Here is a 16760-nt window from a genome sequence, read left to right as displayed (position 1 = left end):
GCATGTAATTTACCCACTGTCTCAAATTTTATCTGTACATTTTTTTTAACCTGATTTATCTATATAAATAACGGACAAATTATGAACAAATTTAGTGTTCTTTCAACATGGCAAGTAATCATTTTAAAAAAAAAGAAAAACAATAGATGAGTTATTCTCATCATAAAGTTGAGAGAATTAGCTAAACCTTTTCCCACCAAAAGTATTTTTGACATTTCATGGAGGCAGCCATTTTAAAATTAGCAGAAAAAGCCCCTCTACTGCCCCTAGTGGAATGATGATGCACTACAAGATCGAAAAAAAGTTTTAAACAATGAATTTTGAACTTTGGATCATGGTGTTAGAAATGTATGTATCAAATATGATGCAAATGGTTATTTAGGGGTTATTTTCAAATATTGAATGTTGAAAGGATCCTTAATGACTCCTTACTTCTCGTCTTTTAGCCTCCTGCTGTTTCACATGTGGTACAAATGTGAAATCACTGTAACAGGTAGAGGTAAACTGGGACACTCAGGAAACCGCCTAAGAATGACTCACTAATATGAAGGGCCTTCTACCTCCTGCTTTTGGATGAAGCAGCCGCTCTTGTTGGGTTTATTTGTTGCCTCAGCAACATGAAAGCCGCCTAGCCTGCTCTACAAACCTCACTCACACCTCATTGTGTCGTATCCACAACACAACTGAGCTTTACTCTTGATGCAAACGACAACCAAAGCCCCTGTGCCGGGCAGAGGCAGCTTATGCCTCCAAGTAAGGAAAAAGATTTGAAAGACAAAGAAAAAGTGAACGTCCTGCAGCTGAACTCAAAACTCTCAAATCTTCAAGTTGAAAGCAGTGAGAAGCCCCCGCAATGCTGCTGACTTTGCACTTACTGTGCTCTTCAGGGTGACAGTCGGTGTGTGTCAACTGATGAAATCTCAAAGCACTTGCTTTATGTGGTATATTGTTGTTTTTTGCGTGTGAAATGACGCTCAACATTTGCTATTTGCGCTGTGGGGCGTGTTGCAGACCACTGCAATGCAAAGTCTGTGTTGCTTCATTACTAGTTCAATAAACTCCATCACACATTAAAAAGCAGACTAGAGGCAAGAGCTAATGGATTAAAAATCTGCAAGTGTTTGTGCATAACATTCAATTAACTGAATTTAGGGAGGTAAATGATGCAGAATGTGAAATTCAGATGTTTATTAAACTTAACCTGTCAGGAATAGCTTTTATTCATATTTTATTTTGACAAAATCCAAAATTAAGAACACTTAAATTGTTGTAATCACTTTCCCTTGTTAATTAAGTTATTTTATCATTATAACTACAAGACCAGAAGAGGAGCCAACCACAGTGGACTAATCTGGAACCAGGTTAAAGGTTTTCCTGATTAGAACTTCTCTTTCACCTGAAGTGCCTCTTATCTAGAATTGTGGAAATGTTAGCACAGACACAGATGTGTCTTTAGGAGTATGTTGTATACCAGCCCGTGTTCAGATCTGGAGCTTGTTTGCATCTCATTCCAGGCTCAGTCTTTTCAGCCAGACAATGGCTGCTTAGTGGAATTTTTAATCTGAAAGATGCAGCAGGAATGGCTGAGTATTAGGTATTTTCCTGTCTGTTAGTGAAGTGGCACTTTAATTAGACATGAGGGCAGTGGAGCGTTCTCACCCCAGATGCCTTCATGGAAAGAGGATCTTGAAGAACTTTCACTATTTTTCTTTCTTTTCTGCTTGTTTGGATCTTGCAGTCTTGGCACACCTGAGTCATTTTAGCTTTCCTCTTTGATTTGGCCTCAGAGTCAATCTGCTGTTCATTTTTTAGGATTTGAAAGATTTCCCAGATTCCCCCTCATGCCATCTTCTCAAAAGTTCATTAGTAATATGCATGACATGAATTGGAGCCTGAGTTTGTCCTGTTTGTTTTCCAGTTCAATCTCTCCTATTTGCTGCTGAATACCTGGATCAGGTGTGTACATTCAGTCTCACCGGATCAGGGTTAGCTGGAAAACAGGCTGGGAGACCCCTGAATTAAGAAGGCTTATATTGCTGGATGGTTTGTGAGAATAACTGACCACTGATCGTCCATGTCAAGTGAGCAAATTTCACTCAAGTAACGGCTAATGAAACTTTGACTTTATTTACAAAATTAATCAGCATAAAATGGTAAAGTTTTAACCTTTTAATTAAGAATGTTCACTTTCTTTCCTTTGTTGTTTTTGTTCTTCTTTTGAAGATGACTGACCACAAGATGTGATTGTTTTAAAGGATTGCTCAGATTTTGTTTAAAAAATTTGTACATAAAAAATATGCTATTCATATAGTATGCAACTTCACCCATTTTTTCCTGTTTTTCTTAGCATTTATCTTGCTGTTTTTGGTTTTATTGCCTCCTCCTATAAACAATGGCATGATCAAACCCTGTTTGAAGTTAAAGAAATCAGTTAAATTGATCTGCAAAATATCCTATTTTGCACTAACACAAGATGAAATCAATCCAGAACCCCAAAGGATAATGTTTAGCTTAACCAGCCACAAATGACACATAATAGTTTACAAGACCCAGCTTTTAAATTAAATATTTTAAAATACTTTTGCAAATTGTTCTTTACTAGAGAAATGTCAAGAAAATGTGTTTAAAAAAAAAAAAAAACATCATATATTTTTGGACATCGCTGATTGGATGATCGCTTCATGTCAAATAACTTTCAGTTGAAATGATGGACAAACGTCATCGTCCAGAAGGGGATGTCCCATCGTCTCTACCTTTCCTAGTTTCTTATGGTGTTTAGTTTTTTTGACGTTTCAGTAAATGACTTTTGTTTTCTAAAAGGTTTGTTGTCTTTTTCACAGAAAACAAAAAAAGTGAGACATCACTGATTGGATGATGACGCTTGTGCATAACTAAAAAAGCTCCAGAGTTTCAGTTCAAAATGCGGAAAACAAACATGGAACTTAGTACGACCAGAAGTCACTCCACAGAATTTTTTTCTAGCATGCCACAGGGTGGTTAGTCTTTTCATTTCCATGGCTGAGTACATGAGTGCAGTATTTGTGCAGGCCTCAGAAATACAGATTTATGCTTATTCTTTTTGTGGTGTCACTCCTGTTTTTGAAGTCAGGTGGAGACAGGTTCTGGGAGGGTGGGGATGACTCTCCATCTGTTACCATTCAGGGACAGTGGGGGGTGATCTTACTGTAAAGCTTGATTACCTCTTTGGACTTTGACAGATGGGATTGTTTTTCAGTGAGTTGTTGTAAGATTTACGCCTTCAGGTTCTCATGTTTGTCATTTTGTTGTCCTGCGATTTGACTGGAGCATCCAGACAAGAATCAGCAGGACTTCCTGTTGTTTTCATTAAGTATCTGCAGTCAGGCGATCACAATGACTCAAAAAAAAAAAAAACAAATCCAGCAGTGAAACGATGTATTCAAGTTATCTGAGATGTTTCTGTCCTTCAGCACAAACCAAGAACCCCAATATTTCTCTATATTCTTTCATTTAATAAAAAGTCTTGCAGGAGTGGCGGAAATGTGTCAAAGTGAATTCCCTATGAGAAGATGCTTACAAATAGATAAAGGGAAACAAAGACTGTTTTTTTCCTCCTCTGTGTATTCTAAAGGGACATAATGAACGTGGTTCTTGCAGAGCACCACAACCCAGAACTGTCAGGATGGGACAGACTGCCCTCTTTGTTCCACAAATTCTTACTTCTGCCTCTTCACTATGAGGGCTAATTTTAGCAATCCATGAACATGGCAATTTGAATATTTAATGAAGAAATTATAATGTAAAAATTAAAATGCTTAAGAATATATTCAGCTTAAAGATATTTAAAAAAATATCTAAAAATATTTAAAAAAGCAATCTTTCATGGTAATAATATAGCCCATCAGTCAAACCCAAAAAATAAAAAGTCTGCAACTTCAGTCACTACAGGGACGGAAAACCTGTAATTAATGCCGTAGTCATGAATATCTTTACAGATGGATACAGGGTGTCCGTGGGTGAAAAAAGGGCAAACCTGTGCGGGGCACACAGATATGAAGGTCATAGACCGTTCGGTGAATCCGTAGAGTGAAAATAACATTTATATTTCAATGGGCATACTTTGAAGGACAGGTTATAGTGAAACTGAAACAGACAAGGGTCCTTAAGGGTGAAGTAGATGAGACGCAGGCGTGTTGTTCGGCTTTTTCATTTTTTATTAAAACATTCCTGCACCTGTTGGTTTTGTTCAAATGAGAAGTGTGCACCGACTGTAAAAATGAGGAAATTAGATAGTGTAGGTTCTGTGGGGGTCCTACTGGCACGTGCACATAATCTACACCCCCCCTACATGCAGCTTTTGAGAACGATCAGTATGAAGCCAGTATGCGCACCTTACTAATAACTAGAGTGTGGCATAAGGACACAAAAGGACAGCATCACCCATTTGCGAGAAGCGTTTGTAACTTGCATTATACTTGCAAATGCCCTTACCACATGTCATTGACAGTCTATAAGAACTGGACTGAATGACCCCTCCCCCTTGACGATCCAGACAGGAAGTACCTGCTTGTCCAAAAAAAGCTGAAATCTCATTGACCTCTATTGAGAAATAAACAGCTATTTCTTAGTTACACAGTTATTCAAGTTATAAACTGGCCAATCAGATGCTTCAAAGTAGGTGGTCTCACATGAAACTTTGACAGATTCACTCGAGGGTGCTTTTAGTGCAAGGGGTATGGACTTGTAACAATCTCACTCCTGATTAGTGAGAGTGGTTGCCATAGAAATACAGACTGAGACCAACTCGGACCAATCATTACTTACGGAAGATGTCTGGTCCCAACATGGCGATGTCCATATCCGCCCTGTCGTAAAGTCTGGTCAGTGAAAATATTGTCTGACTTTAAACTTGTTTGTGATCTCATGTAGGCAACATCAGAAAGTTAGTTAGCATTAGCATCTTGCTATGCTGAGTTGCGGTCACCAAATCAACACTTTTTATTGATCTATTGTTGCTGCTATGAGTCCAGCGGGTTTGGATCCCGTTAAAATTCTTCAAATGTCCTGCTGCTTCATCGGCTGATATTAATTGTTACACAGAGATGATTAGCGGAAGCGGCAGCGGGGATTTTGGACCCTTCAAAATAAAGTAAAAATAGTAAAAAATACAAATAAAAGATTCATTCTTCTATCAAGAAAAATTTCTATTCTGATCTATATATATTATCATTGAATCACCTAGCCCTAGTGTCAAGTACTGCAGGGATTATTCTGTTTCATCTGAGGTAGGTGAAAACCGAAAACGGCCAACTTGTTCACCGTCAGGATCCAGGGCAAACCTCTGTCATTAGAATCGGTGTAGGAGCAGACGGGATGGCAGGCAAATGAAAGGTTTACTGTGCTGTAACCCTGCTGCAGTCCTCAGAGTCCTGCCCTGCAGTAAACAGCAGTCTGAGTCTGAAGAGTCTAACAGAGCAAATGGGCTCCTAGCTGCTCAAGCAGCTGGGATTTTTCACGTTTGTTTTTATTAAAGGTTGCTTTGAGAAGCTCTTAGCTGAATTCTCCAGACATGTGGGCATTGCCAATTACTCACGAGTATTAAAAAACAAACAAACAAACAAACAAAAAAAACACCAAAATCTTCCTTTTAAAGGACTAAACCACACCACACACAGAAAGATAATCTGGGAGTTAAATTTAAACTTTTACCAAGCGGGATGCTTTTAGCTTGGCCTCAAAAGAGGAGGAGGTGTCTCATTGCAAGCTGGAAGGTGGTTGACGTGAGCAGTTATGAAAGTTCTCGTTGGATCTCTGTGAGTGGACCAACAGCTACGTCTTAAGCGAGGCCAGATTAGTACAACACGCAGCAAAGCTAGTTCAAAGTGATAAAAGTAAACAACCATTTCAACACTAACTGAAAGCACCCCCCTCCTCCCACACACACACACACTTTATTTTTTGTTGTTTGTTTTGCAACACCCAGGAGTCAAAGTCTAAAGGTTTTTGCGGTCCAAAGCCCAAAAGCGTTTTATCTTTTTACAGTCGCGTTGCTTATCTGCGCCGTGTCAAAGTTGAAGCAATATAAATGGTGAAAGCTTCCCCTCTCAGCATTTTGTTGATGATTATTTATCAGTAAAGAATGTTTTTCAGGATGAAATGGTAAACATTAGAGCTAGCGCCCCCCCCTGACCTCAGCAGGTCAGCTGGTCCTCATTGACAGTCAGGTTTACGTCTGCTCTAGTCAATTTTTTACCATCTACGTGATTTCTGTGAGTTGGCTGGGAAATGTTGTGAAATGTCTTTCTTAAGTGACTAACCTCACTTAAACACTAACAGTGAGAAAATTGCATTTCTGGTGGTCTTCATATATTTTTCTTTCATAAATGTTAGTATTAATATCTTGTGTCAGTCACTTTAAGGAGAATCCCTTTGCTGAGTCTCCCTCTGTGTTGTGTTTATGTCTGTCAGGGTGAAGAGGGGCCTCCCAGTCTGGAGTACATCAAGGCCAAGGATCTGTTCCCCCAGAAAGAGCTGGTGAAGGAGGATGACAACCTTCAGGTGAGCCCAGCAGTTTGCTGTGAAACTCATGAGAAAGAGGGAAAGGAATCATCAACTTTGAAGTATAATGGTGACTTCTGCTCTAAAATACCTCTCTGAAAGTGTGCATGTGCGGCGCTGTTTGACGAGATAATTCTGCAGGAGTCACAACTCAACAGGCAGTGCTCTCTACAGAGCTGTGGCCTTTTTTTCTTCTTCTTCTTTTTTTAAAAGTTTTAAAAGAACATCTTGTTCTATCATGATGTTCTTCTGTGCCAGAGAAGTTTAAGAAGCAGCTTGTCTGACTTTCCAAACTGCGATGGGCAGCCCCTCGCTGCTGAAAAAGTATGGTGACTGATTTTAATAATTGATTCTTTGGACAGGGTGGTCATTGTGCTGAGGTAGAGCAGTCGACTTCTGATCGGAACTTGGCAGGCGGAACTGCCCAGCCTGCCCATGTGTTGAAGTGGTTATAGGTTGGTACCAGTATTGATACGGTCCTTAGTGATGCTCGTTCAAGCAACCACTTACATTATTAAGTGTATGTTAACGCACATGTATGGGTGTTTTGGGCTTCTTTGTTCAAAACTTTGGTGTTCATGCGCCATTCCGCAAAATTTGACACTGACTCTACGCACAAAATGCACGTCAATTGAACTTGTGTTAAAAAGTTAAACCAGGTTGACCAACCAGGGACTCCAATTTTGTAGTGACACGGATGGCATCCCTTTAATTCATGGAAATTCTAACCATTTGAAGATTGATCATAGAGGATAAGTTGATAATTGCGGTTTGCTTTGCTAAAATTATGACACCAAAACTTATATTGGAATAGAGCTGTGGAAGAAAAAGCCTGGAGCAAGATCTGCAAGATTTGCACCGCCTCAACATTTCACACCAAACCTCTTCCTGTAGGTGGTGGTCATGCGCTACTATTTGGTAGAAAACGTCCAGTGAGATCACCGTAAGTTAAACACACGTCGCATGCTGGGTGAGAGCGTAACATTAGGCAGTGGATTGTATAACTAGCTGCGTTGCATTGCGGAAAACTTTATTATAATTATAGAAATGTCGAAAAAATTCAATTTCGCCTTTACACTTTTATCAAAGGAGATGTCAGCGTCTTATTCAGTCCATGAAGTGGCGAGTTTTGTGGGAGCGGCTACGGATGAAGAGATTTTGGGAACTTGTTGTTTGTGATTTTATAGAGGGGCTGTGGATCCAACAAATCTGTATGATACACTAAACTTTTGATGAGCTGTGTTATGCTGTGGGACCTCTTGTGGTGCCCACTATGCAGTACTATTACTGGTCACGTGACCCATTTAATTAGAAAAGTGTTTCCATTGGATTTTTGTGAAATATGTCCATTTCAATATGTCTCAAACTACCTCCTCCAAGTACAAAAGCTTTTTTCCACATTTGCTCAATTTCAGTCAATGGAAACACAGCTCTTGTCTGTGTGAATCGGACTGACCATAAAGCGCTTTGTGCCGTCAAGGAAGGTAGAAAGGGCTGTATAGGTATACGCCGTTTACCCTTGCATCATTTGTATGGAAGTCCTTCTTTGCTCTCATCTTTGCTCCTCTGAGATTTTGAGTTTCTTCCTGTCTTGGTGGTTAATGAGCCTAGTAATCATGTCCCCTGGAGAGGGGAACAAAGGAAAGATGGAGGGTGGAGAGATCTGCGTCCACTGAGGTCTGCAGTCTGTCTTTTTCATCCTTGTGGTTTGCAGTGGAAGCATGATTCCATCAAACTGCAGGAACCTTCTCAAAGGTGCTGCTGTTGGAAGTTCAGTGCAAAAGCCGAAAACAATCAGCTTAGATGGGGAAAAAAGGGCAGCATGTTGGTTCCTAAAAGAACATTTCCTATAGTTGTAGCACTTCCATCCCCCTGCAGTTACACATGCTGTCATGTATCTCCACTCTTGTGCTTTCAGTTGTCCGTATGACTTTCTCTCGCTGATATTTCATCTGTTTGTGTTCAGGTAGTTTTTTTTTCTGGGTTATGTATACGTTCGTCCTGATATGAAGGCTGGCACTACCGGAAGTCACGACTCTCTGGTTTTCCTGATCGTAAACCCCCCCCCTCGCTCTTCCTCATGTTTCAGCTGCTTAAGGCTTGGCAGAGGAAACGTGACACAGTATCTGCTGCTGCTCTCTCGGCTCGCTGTGACTCACAGCTCCTCTTTGGGAACGCGGCTCGCTTAATGCAGCGGGCCCAGTCTGTACAGCATGTTAACTATGGCGTGCTCAGCGGGACACGTTAGGCTGCAGAGAAGCACACAGAATCTCCTGCTTCATAGACTGCACCTCCTGTCATCTCTGCAGGCAAAGCCAAACTCCAGCACTAGTTCTTCTGATCCATAACTTTCTCAGCCCTGGATCTTTGCTCCTCTGTTACCTTAGAAGTGTCAGAGTTGCAATTAATTATGATCTTGTGAATAATTTAATATGGGAATATTTCAAAGATCTTATGAGAGCTGTCAGGAAGGCTTTATTTAGCTCAGACGGTTTCATGTCACAAGTTGAACTGTACTTATAGTCCATCTGGACTCGTGATGGAGTCTTAAGCCTTAGTCATTGAGGGTTTCTGTGAGATCTAATTGTTTTAAATGAACACTTAAGGAAATGGATATAAATGTAGACATTTATTGTTACTTCCTGTGTGATTTGATGTTCTCCGCTATCAGCCACGTCTAGTTTGTTTATTAGTCAGCTGGTTTTGGAGTGTGACCTGCTGCATGTCATCTGCATGCATTAGGGGTCCTGCTGACTTGGCAGTGCATGCTAATGCAGGATGAGGTAATGTTGTTTCCGGGCACCCCTGCTGTCCCTACTACCAGCAACTAAACAGAGCTGAGGGTCCATAGAGGATCCTCAATCCTAAAACCAAATGCTTCTTTATTTTCTGCATAGTGTCAAGTAAAATTGGCACCAGCTTGTTCAAAACTGGGCTGCTCCAGTTTTTAAATCCTCAGCTTTAGGATCAGGATTCTGTTAATAGTTTATACATTTCTAAATAGAATTGGACCTTATTTTTTTTTAAAATCAAAATTATAGTTTAGGACCCTCCCAGAGCCTTCAGATCCTCAGGTGAAGGCCTGCTAGTGGTGCCAAAGGTCAGAACAAAAAGCACATTACTCCACTATGGTCCTCGATTTTGGAACCTGGGGTTGTGAGAGCTTCATCCACTGTGGAGGTTTTTAAGAAAAACTTGAACTTTATTATGACACCTATATTTACGTTTAATGTATTTTGTGTAAAGTATTTTGAGGTATTCTGTTGCAGGAAGGGCTTTTTAAATATTTGAATATAATCTTTGCACGTATTGTAAAAGACAATCGATTTACCAGCAGCACGGCAAATCATATTAATCCTCTTGACAAGCAGCACAAACTCATTTGTTAGGACGGCAAATGTGAAGCTGACTGCTTTAAAGGTGATTAAAAGCTTCACTCTGTGCGCAAACTGAATTGTTGTTTGAAAGTTGGCAGATGCATCCGCGTGTCACCGGCTCACGGATAATACCTCTGAATGGAAAAGTGCAGCAGCAACTTTTTTTGGAAACCAATTACCTTAATGCAGTTGAGGACAGGACTTCCTGCGACTAATAAAATGGGTTCGAGTAAGAATTTTAATGGCTCTCTCTCTCTCAGCATTTCAGTCAGCGCCCCCCCCAAAAGCCATGCCTGTTGTCTGCAGGCTCATTCAGGCTCAGGAACAGGTCCCCGACCGTCACAAAGCTTCCTCTGTGTCGATCCTCTGTGCTAATTGGACAGTTCTACATGCTCGCCATTTCACATCCAGAGCGCGCGGTCAGAGCTGGATGTGTTTGAAGCTGTGTGACCAATGTCGAGCTTCTCCTCTGCCTTTTGACTGCTCCCATCACAGGTCGCCACAGCAGGATGTCTAACCATCCAAGAATTCAGATTCATGCATGCAAAGTAATTCATTTTATATATAAAAAGACTATAAGTCAGGAAACGTTTTTCACTCTTTTGGCAGTTTTCTTTTGAAACAGAAAACCGTTTCCTTCAGAAGTGACACCAACACTGTGGAAGTTTTGGTGGATTTCTGGAGAACATCTTAATGTTGACGCAATCCTTGTGCTATCTTAGGCATGTTTACTTTAAAAGTGTGGTCATCTGGACCCCACAAAACACAACTGAACTTTTTATGTCAATGATTTTTGATTATCACTGGTGTCCATGGCAGACGTGAAGTCATGTCCACCTTCATCCACATTTGTGATGGGATGAATAACACGTCAAGCCTTGGGTCATCTGGACCCCATAAGATGGCACAAGGGTTAAAGGGCCTGAATCATGCTGTTGATAACCCTTTCTAAGTAAACTACATCCATATATGTGATCATATATTACTTTTGGACACTAAATAACAAAGATTTATGAAATTTCGGCAGCACGTCTGTTTCTTGCACAAAACAAACAACGTCCAAATTTTTGCAATCATGCATATTGTGCGTAAAATGAAAGCGTTTTGCTGATCGCTGCTAGCTTTGTGGAGAAACTGTGTGTTTGTGTTAGCCTGGGGGTGGTGCTGACAGCACAGACCCCGCTTTGTGATGTCACAATGTGAGGACCTGCTCACTTTTGTGGCTTGGGAGGGGCTGGTGCCAGACGGCAGGGTTTTCCAGGAATACTCAGAGATGCATGAACAGATAAAAATATAGCTTTGGGGTTGTTTTTCAAGAGGAATTAACATTACAAGACTCTTAAAAGCTCAAAAAAGTTGATTTTGCCTGATATGGGCCTTTTAAAGTACCACTCGTCTATATTTTGATGTTTTGTAAAAAATTTTCAGTGGTCTTTTAGTCACGATTATGCAGTTTTTAGCCAAAATCAAAAGTGTGTCAGTTTTTAAGACATAAGTTCTGCAGAACAGCAGGAGTTGATCAGAAATTCCCCTCTGAGTTGTGGGCGGGACCGTTGGCACAGAGGTGATCCTATGCTGATATCTCTGCATTCCTTTGTTTACACTCTCTCCCCCTAGCTGAAAGCCCCCACACCCCCAACGTAACATTAGAAATGCAGCACATTTGTGACTACCAATATTGGACCTATCCAGCCGAAAAGAAGGAGATAGAGAAATATAACATGTTAAAAACATCCAAACCATGTATTTGTCAATGGGTTTAATTTTTTTGTTTTGATCTCTGCAGGTGCCGTTCCCAGTTCTTCAGGGGGAGGGGGTCGAGTATCTTGGTCATGCCAATGAAGCCATCATCGCCATTTCTAACTACAGATTTCACATCAAGTTCAAGGAATCCGTCGTCAATGTGAGTGCTGGCAGAGAAACGACAGTTTCTGCTTTAGTAAACGGTGTGTGTGTGTGTGTGTGTACAGTACCACGCCACTGCGAACACCAATAGCAGCTGGGAGGAGGATTCACTGTTTACTTTGGACGAACATGAGCTTTTTTCCTTTCCCCCACTTCAACTTTACAAATCTATAACTGCACTAATGAGGCAAATAAACCTACAAATAAACGACTGGTGAAGTGGTTCCCGCTGCACTCCAGCACACAGGGCTGTTCAGGAGCAGCAGACGGCAGAGGTTTAAATGTGACATCCAGGCTCCACAGCCCGGCTATGCTGGCGCTGAGGTCCACCGAGCCGCTCCTGCTGACGTCAGGATTCCCTCCAACACAAACGGGTCAATTGTTTGCATTCACTGGCAGCAAAATGCCTCCTGCCTGGTCATCTTTTCCAGAAAGAGTTCTTAAAACAATGAAAGAGTTTTAAAAAGTAACATATGAGTTCTAATCCCTATGATCCCTAACTGGGTCACTAGCTAAATGACTCCACTCGGATAAAGTGCATGACTTCCTGCAGGCTGCAACCTTTCACCCACACCTCCCTTTTTGAATCGGTCCATATTTCATGTTTTCTTACCCTTTGCTCTCACCTTGTATGTCTTTCTCTCCATGCATTTTGTTTGTCCTGAAATCATTCACCCTGCAAACTCTTTGATTTTTTTTTTTTCCTTTTAACTCTTCATTTTCCTTTTCTAATTTACTTTAGTTTTAATAGTTTTTTTCATCTCCCCCTGTCTTGTGTTTCCTCCTTCCTCTCTTTCTCTCTGTGTGATCCATGGTGTCACTGTGTTTTAGACCTTGGCAGGTGTGGACACGGACATCTCTGTGAGTACCGTGTGATAAAACACCACCCCCTGCTACAGTCTAGACGGCAGCATTCTGCACCTGATGACAACGCAATGTTTATTAATAATTAATTTAAAGTCGCATTGATCAGGATGACATAAAGTTATCTTTCTTACCTTTTTTTAAAAGGTTTTGTGCTTGATTATGACATCACCCTTCCTTCATATCTGTAACCAAATCTATAGAGTAATGCTCTCATTAAGCAACAGCAGGGCTGTCTGTGAGGGACTCTAAAGTGAAGACGAACCTCTGCAGCGAGTCTCTTCTGGACCAGAGGGTGGTTTCCTCTCTGTAGATGTGCTGTTTGCTTTGACAGCGGGATGCCAGGCTGACGCACGTGCTCTTTGTCTCCCCCTGCAGGTGCCGCTCAGGCTCATAGAGGGCGTGGAGAGCAGAGATATGTTCCAGCTGCACATCATCTGCAAAGATTCGAAGGTTGTCCGGTAAGAACAGCAGCTCTCTTGTGCACTTCGCTAGAATCACAGTTAGTTAGTTTTCTAGTTCCAGATCATTTATCGCTATTTTTACTTTGAAATTCGGCATTTAAACCATAAAAGATGTCATATGTAGCATTTTCCATCATCACTTGAAACACTTAATTGCAGGTTCCTCTAATTTTGTGTTTTGTTTTTTTGTTTCATTCTTTTTCTTGAGTCACATAAGCAAGACAAAGTTGTTGAATAAACTTTATATAAAGAGTTTAAAGTGTTGCTACACATCTGTTGTAAGAAACAAAAAAAGTCATTAAACCATCAAAATGTTAAAATCAATGCTTTTAAATTGATCTTCATCAAACTTCTTTGTTAGAAATAGTGAAAATAATTTATTGCTGTTGTTAAAGCTGTTTTTCTCATCTTCCTTTGTTCAAATGTACATTAACAAATCAAACAACAAACAGTAATCCAGGAATTTATATCCAAAGGTAACAGTAACATACCTTCTCAAAAACATGCTAAAATTAAACATTAAAAGGATAAAAAACTTTTAACTATTGATCCACAAGCCCAACAAACTCCAAAGTATCTCGAGTCTTGACAGCTCTAAGATCTGTAGAGAATTTCACAGATCCATTTTTTAATTTCAATTAACAGATTTTTGGAATAAATATGCATTTGTGGATATGAACTTCAGCTGTTATCAAAAAGATTAATTATATAAATTTAACGGTACACATTTGTATAAAATAACATCAAATTCTGTTAAGAATTCTCTTATCTACACTTTTGTCATTTGCATGTTGGAAATAAATAATAAAAATTGTATACAATAAAAAAACAAACTAATCGGGCAGGCCTTCTCAAAACGGTTTTGAGAATCTGTTTTTGAAGGACAGTCTAAGACATTGTTTTTAGCCGTTTGTTTTTGGTCATTATTGCATTGGAAAAATCCACGACCAGCATCAAACCAAACTCTCTGATAGTTGGCAGCTCATTTGACTGCAGAACACCGTGATAGTCGTGAGATTTAAATGAGCCTCTGCAGATTCTAGACACCCTGTTCCAGAAGCAGCAAGTTTCCAGAGAAAACTCTTCTTCTGTTTTTGTGTTCTGTGTAGTACAAACTGTAGAGCGTTTACAAACTGACTGATCACAGGTTTCCCGTGATGCTGATTGGAGGATATGTGCCAAATTATTATCAGGTTATAGGCTCCTTATGTTGCTTTTTAGTAGTTAAATTAAAGATCAATACTGCAGTGATCATTATATTTTTTTCTTTGAACAGAGGGAGATTGTAAAGATTTTATATCTGGCGCTTTATTTGAAACCGAATGTTTGGATCTGTACTTGCGCCGGCTGCTGCTGTTGGGTTTGAGCTCAAGCGTGTCAGCTCTTTGATGCAGCGCAGCAGCATGGAGTGTCTTTTCATTGTGGTATGCACAGCCTCTGACCTAAAGTCAGACACACCCTGTCTGTAAACAGAGGGGGTGAACTGGTTTGCTCAGAAACCAGAGTCGAGGTTGGTCAGTGTTTGTTGAGCTCAACAAAACTGGAAAGCAAGTTGCATTAAAGGACTAGCTACTCTTGTGGACCCCACAAGTCTTTTCAATAACAGGACAACTATTAACCATTAAAAAAATAATAATAATATTTTTTTCTTTAGGTACTTCTTGGTTTAGCATATAAAATACTTCTGTTTACCTCAGAGCGAGTCTGCTTTGTCACATCAGTCTCTCCTGCTGCATGGCGCCTCTGTGTGATGGAGCACAGAGGATACAGAAGCAGAGAACAAGGACAGACCGACTCAGGTCATCGGGAAGCAGGGAATGAAATAAAAACAGTCGCTCTTCCTTAAATGACAGAGCTAAATCACAAATGTCTGAGGTGTGGTAAAAGAATTAACAACTCGTCTCTGCTGCTGGTGATGATAATGGCAGCAAAGCAACTTTTCAACAAATGACAGACAAATGCTGCTTTTTCTCTGCTGTAAACAGAAGAAAAAACAAAGATGTCCTGAAGATCAACACAAAAGATGTCAAGAGTCTAGTTTGGCTATTTTTATTAAATTGATATAATTAAAAGCTATTATGCAGGATTTTAAAACATAACCTGTTTAAAAAAGAAAACAAAATGTGTTGCCATGTTAAATATTTTAGGTTGACTAGCAGCAGGATGCAAGGCTTTAAATAATAAAAAAAGGGAAAGTGTTTTTAATTCCAGACATCTTGGAAATGTTCTTGGCATCACTGAGATTAAAACTTTTCTTATATTTAACTCCAGTTAATAATGTTTTCACTGTTAAATATAAATTTTGATATTGCCACTCAAAATGAGTAGTTTAACTCAAATATAGTCAGTTTTCCATTTCTTTTGTTTTTGTTTTTCAGTGTTGTGATCAGTTGAGTTTTATAGTTGAACCTTTGAACCTTCTGCTCCACAGATGCCACTTTTCAACCTTCAAGCAGTGTCAGGAGTGGGCAAAGCGCCTGAACCAAGCCATCGCCCACCCGTCGCGGCTGGAGGATCTGTTCGCTCTGGCCTATCACGCCTGGTGCCTCGGGGGCAGCGCCGATGATGAAGACCAGCACGTTCATCTGTGTCGCCCAGGTGGACAGACTCGCAGCTCTGATTCTGAATCCGTTTTCAGATCACCCTTTGCACTGACACTCCCTCTGTACTTTTTGTGTGTGCAGGGGATCACGTGCGCCACAGAATGGAGATGGAGGTGAAGAGGATGGGCTTCGATACGCAGAATGTTTGGAGAGTGTCGGACATAAACAGCAACTACAAGTATGTCTCAGGTTTTTCTTTGGAGACCTTTTTCTAGGCCTTTTTGATTTTCTATCACTAGTTTGTAAACATTTAAACTGAATCACAACTGTGGAACAGATTACAGGAGGAAGAACCTGCATACGTTTCGGTTCCTCTTTGTCTGCCATAACTCCAGGATAACATGATAGGGCATTTCACACAAACACAGGTTCTTGATCGCACCTATAGCCCTTGGCGTTCACACTGGACAAACAGGGAAGAGCTATTTCTTCTTTAATGTTGCTACTGTTTACTAGTGCATGTCCGCCACTGCAGGTAAATACGTAGGAATACGTATGAGCAGCTGGACAGATCTGGTCCAAAGCTCACACTGTAACAAAGCACCCCTCCTTGTTCACAGAGATGAAGCTACAACTCGAGCTCTGCTCCGAGATGTGGTTTCCTCGTGCAGAGCAGCCAATCAGTCCTCCTCTGGAGCGACTATATTCAGCACCGTAATGACACACTATAGGAATGAATTGTTTACATGCTCCACGATCGGATCAACATGAGTATAACCCACCTATCTCGATCAGAAGGAAATTTAGATTGATTCTGATCAGGTGATATTTCGATTACTCAAGTCCATGTTAACGCAGCTACTTAAAGTGTTCACTTGGAGGCACATTGTCAAGAGTGTTGTGAACGCAGAGTTGTATTTGAAATGACATCTATATGAGTGAGGACTGCAGTTGGAGTACAATCTGAACTGGAGGGTAGGATGTAACAACAGCAGGATCCAATGTATTCAGAAAATCTGCAATGTATACCGTTGACCTTTGTCTGACCTCTCGGATCAGAATTACTTTGT

The 16760-nt window shown here is 40.5% G+C and overlaps 1 protein-coding gene and 1 long non-coding RNA gene across 5 annotated transcripts in view; one reads left to right on the top strand and one right to left on the bottom strand.

Moving 5' to 3' along the window:
* mtmr4 (myotubularin related protein 4) overlaps positions 1-16760 on the top strand; it is a 46286-nt gene that overhangs the window by 20290 nt on the left and 9236 nt on the right. For all 3 annotated transcript variants that reach the window (XM_024265670.2, XM_024265671.2, XM_024265669.2), the window contains 5 exons: positions 6448-6537; positions 11701-11817; positions 13062-13144; positions 15579-15745; positions 15832-15928. In XM_024265670.2, coding sequence (XP_024121438.1) covers positions 6448-6537; positions 11701-11817; positions 13062-13144; positions 15579-15745; positions 15832-15928 — 554 coding nt within the window. The remainder of the gene's footprint in view (positions 1-6447; positions 6538-11700; positions 11818-13061; positions 13145-15578; positions 15746-15831; positions 15929-16760) is intronic.
* On the bottom strand, positions 12511-13084 carry LOC112142394. 2 transcript variants are annotated; one of them, XR_002918586.2, is made up of 3 exons: positions 12949-13084; positions 12818-12868; positions 12511-12740 (listed from the first exon to the last, which is right to left on the bottom strand). It is a non-coding gene; the product is annotated as an uncharacterized LOC112142394 (long non-coding RNA). The 2 variants fall into 2 exon arrangements; XR_004948994.1 differs by having other exon boundaries at positions 12511-12868.

Source organism: Oryzias melastigma, linkage group LG14 (assembly GCF_002922805.2).
Source record: "Oryzias melastigma strain HK-1 linkage group LG14, ASM292280v2, whole genome shotgun sequence".
Classification (NCBI taxonomy): Eukaryota; Metazoa; Chordata; class Actinopteri; order Beloniformes; family Adrianichthyidae; genus Oryzias; species Oryzias melastigma.
The sequence above is the reverse complement of the archived record's forward strand: the minus strand, read 5'-3'. Positions and strand labels throughout refer to the sequence as shown.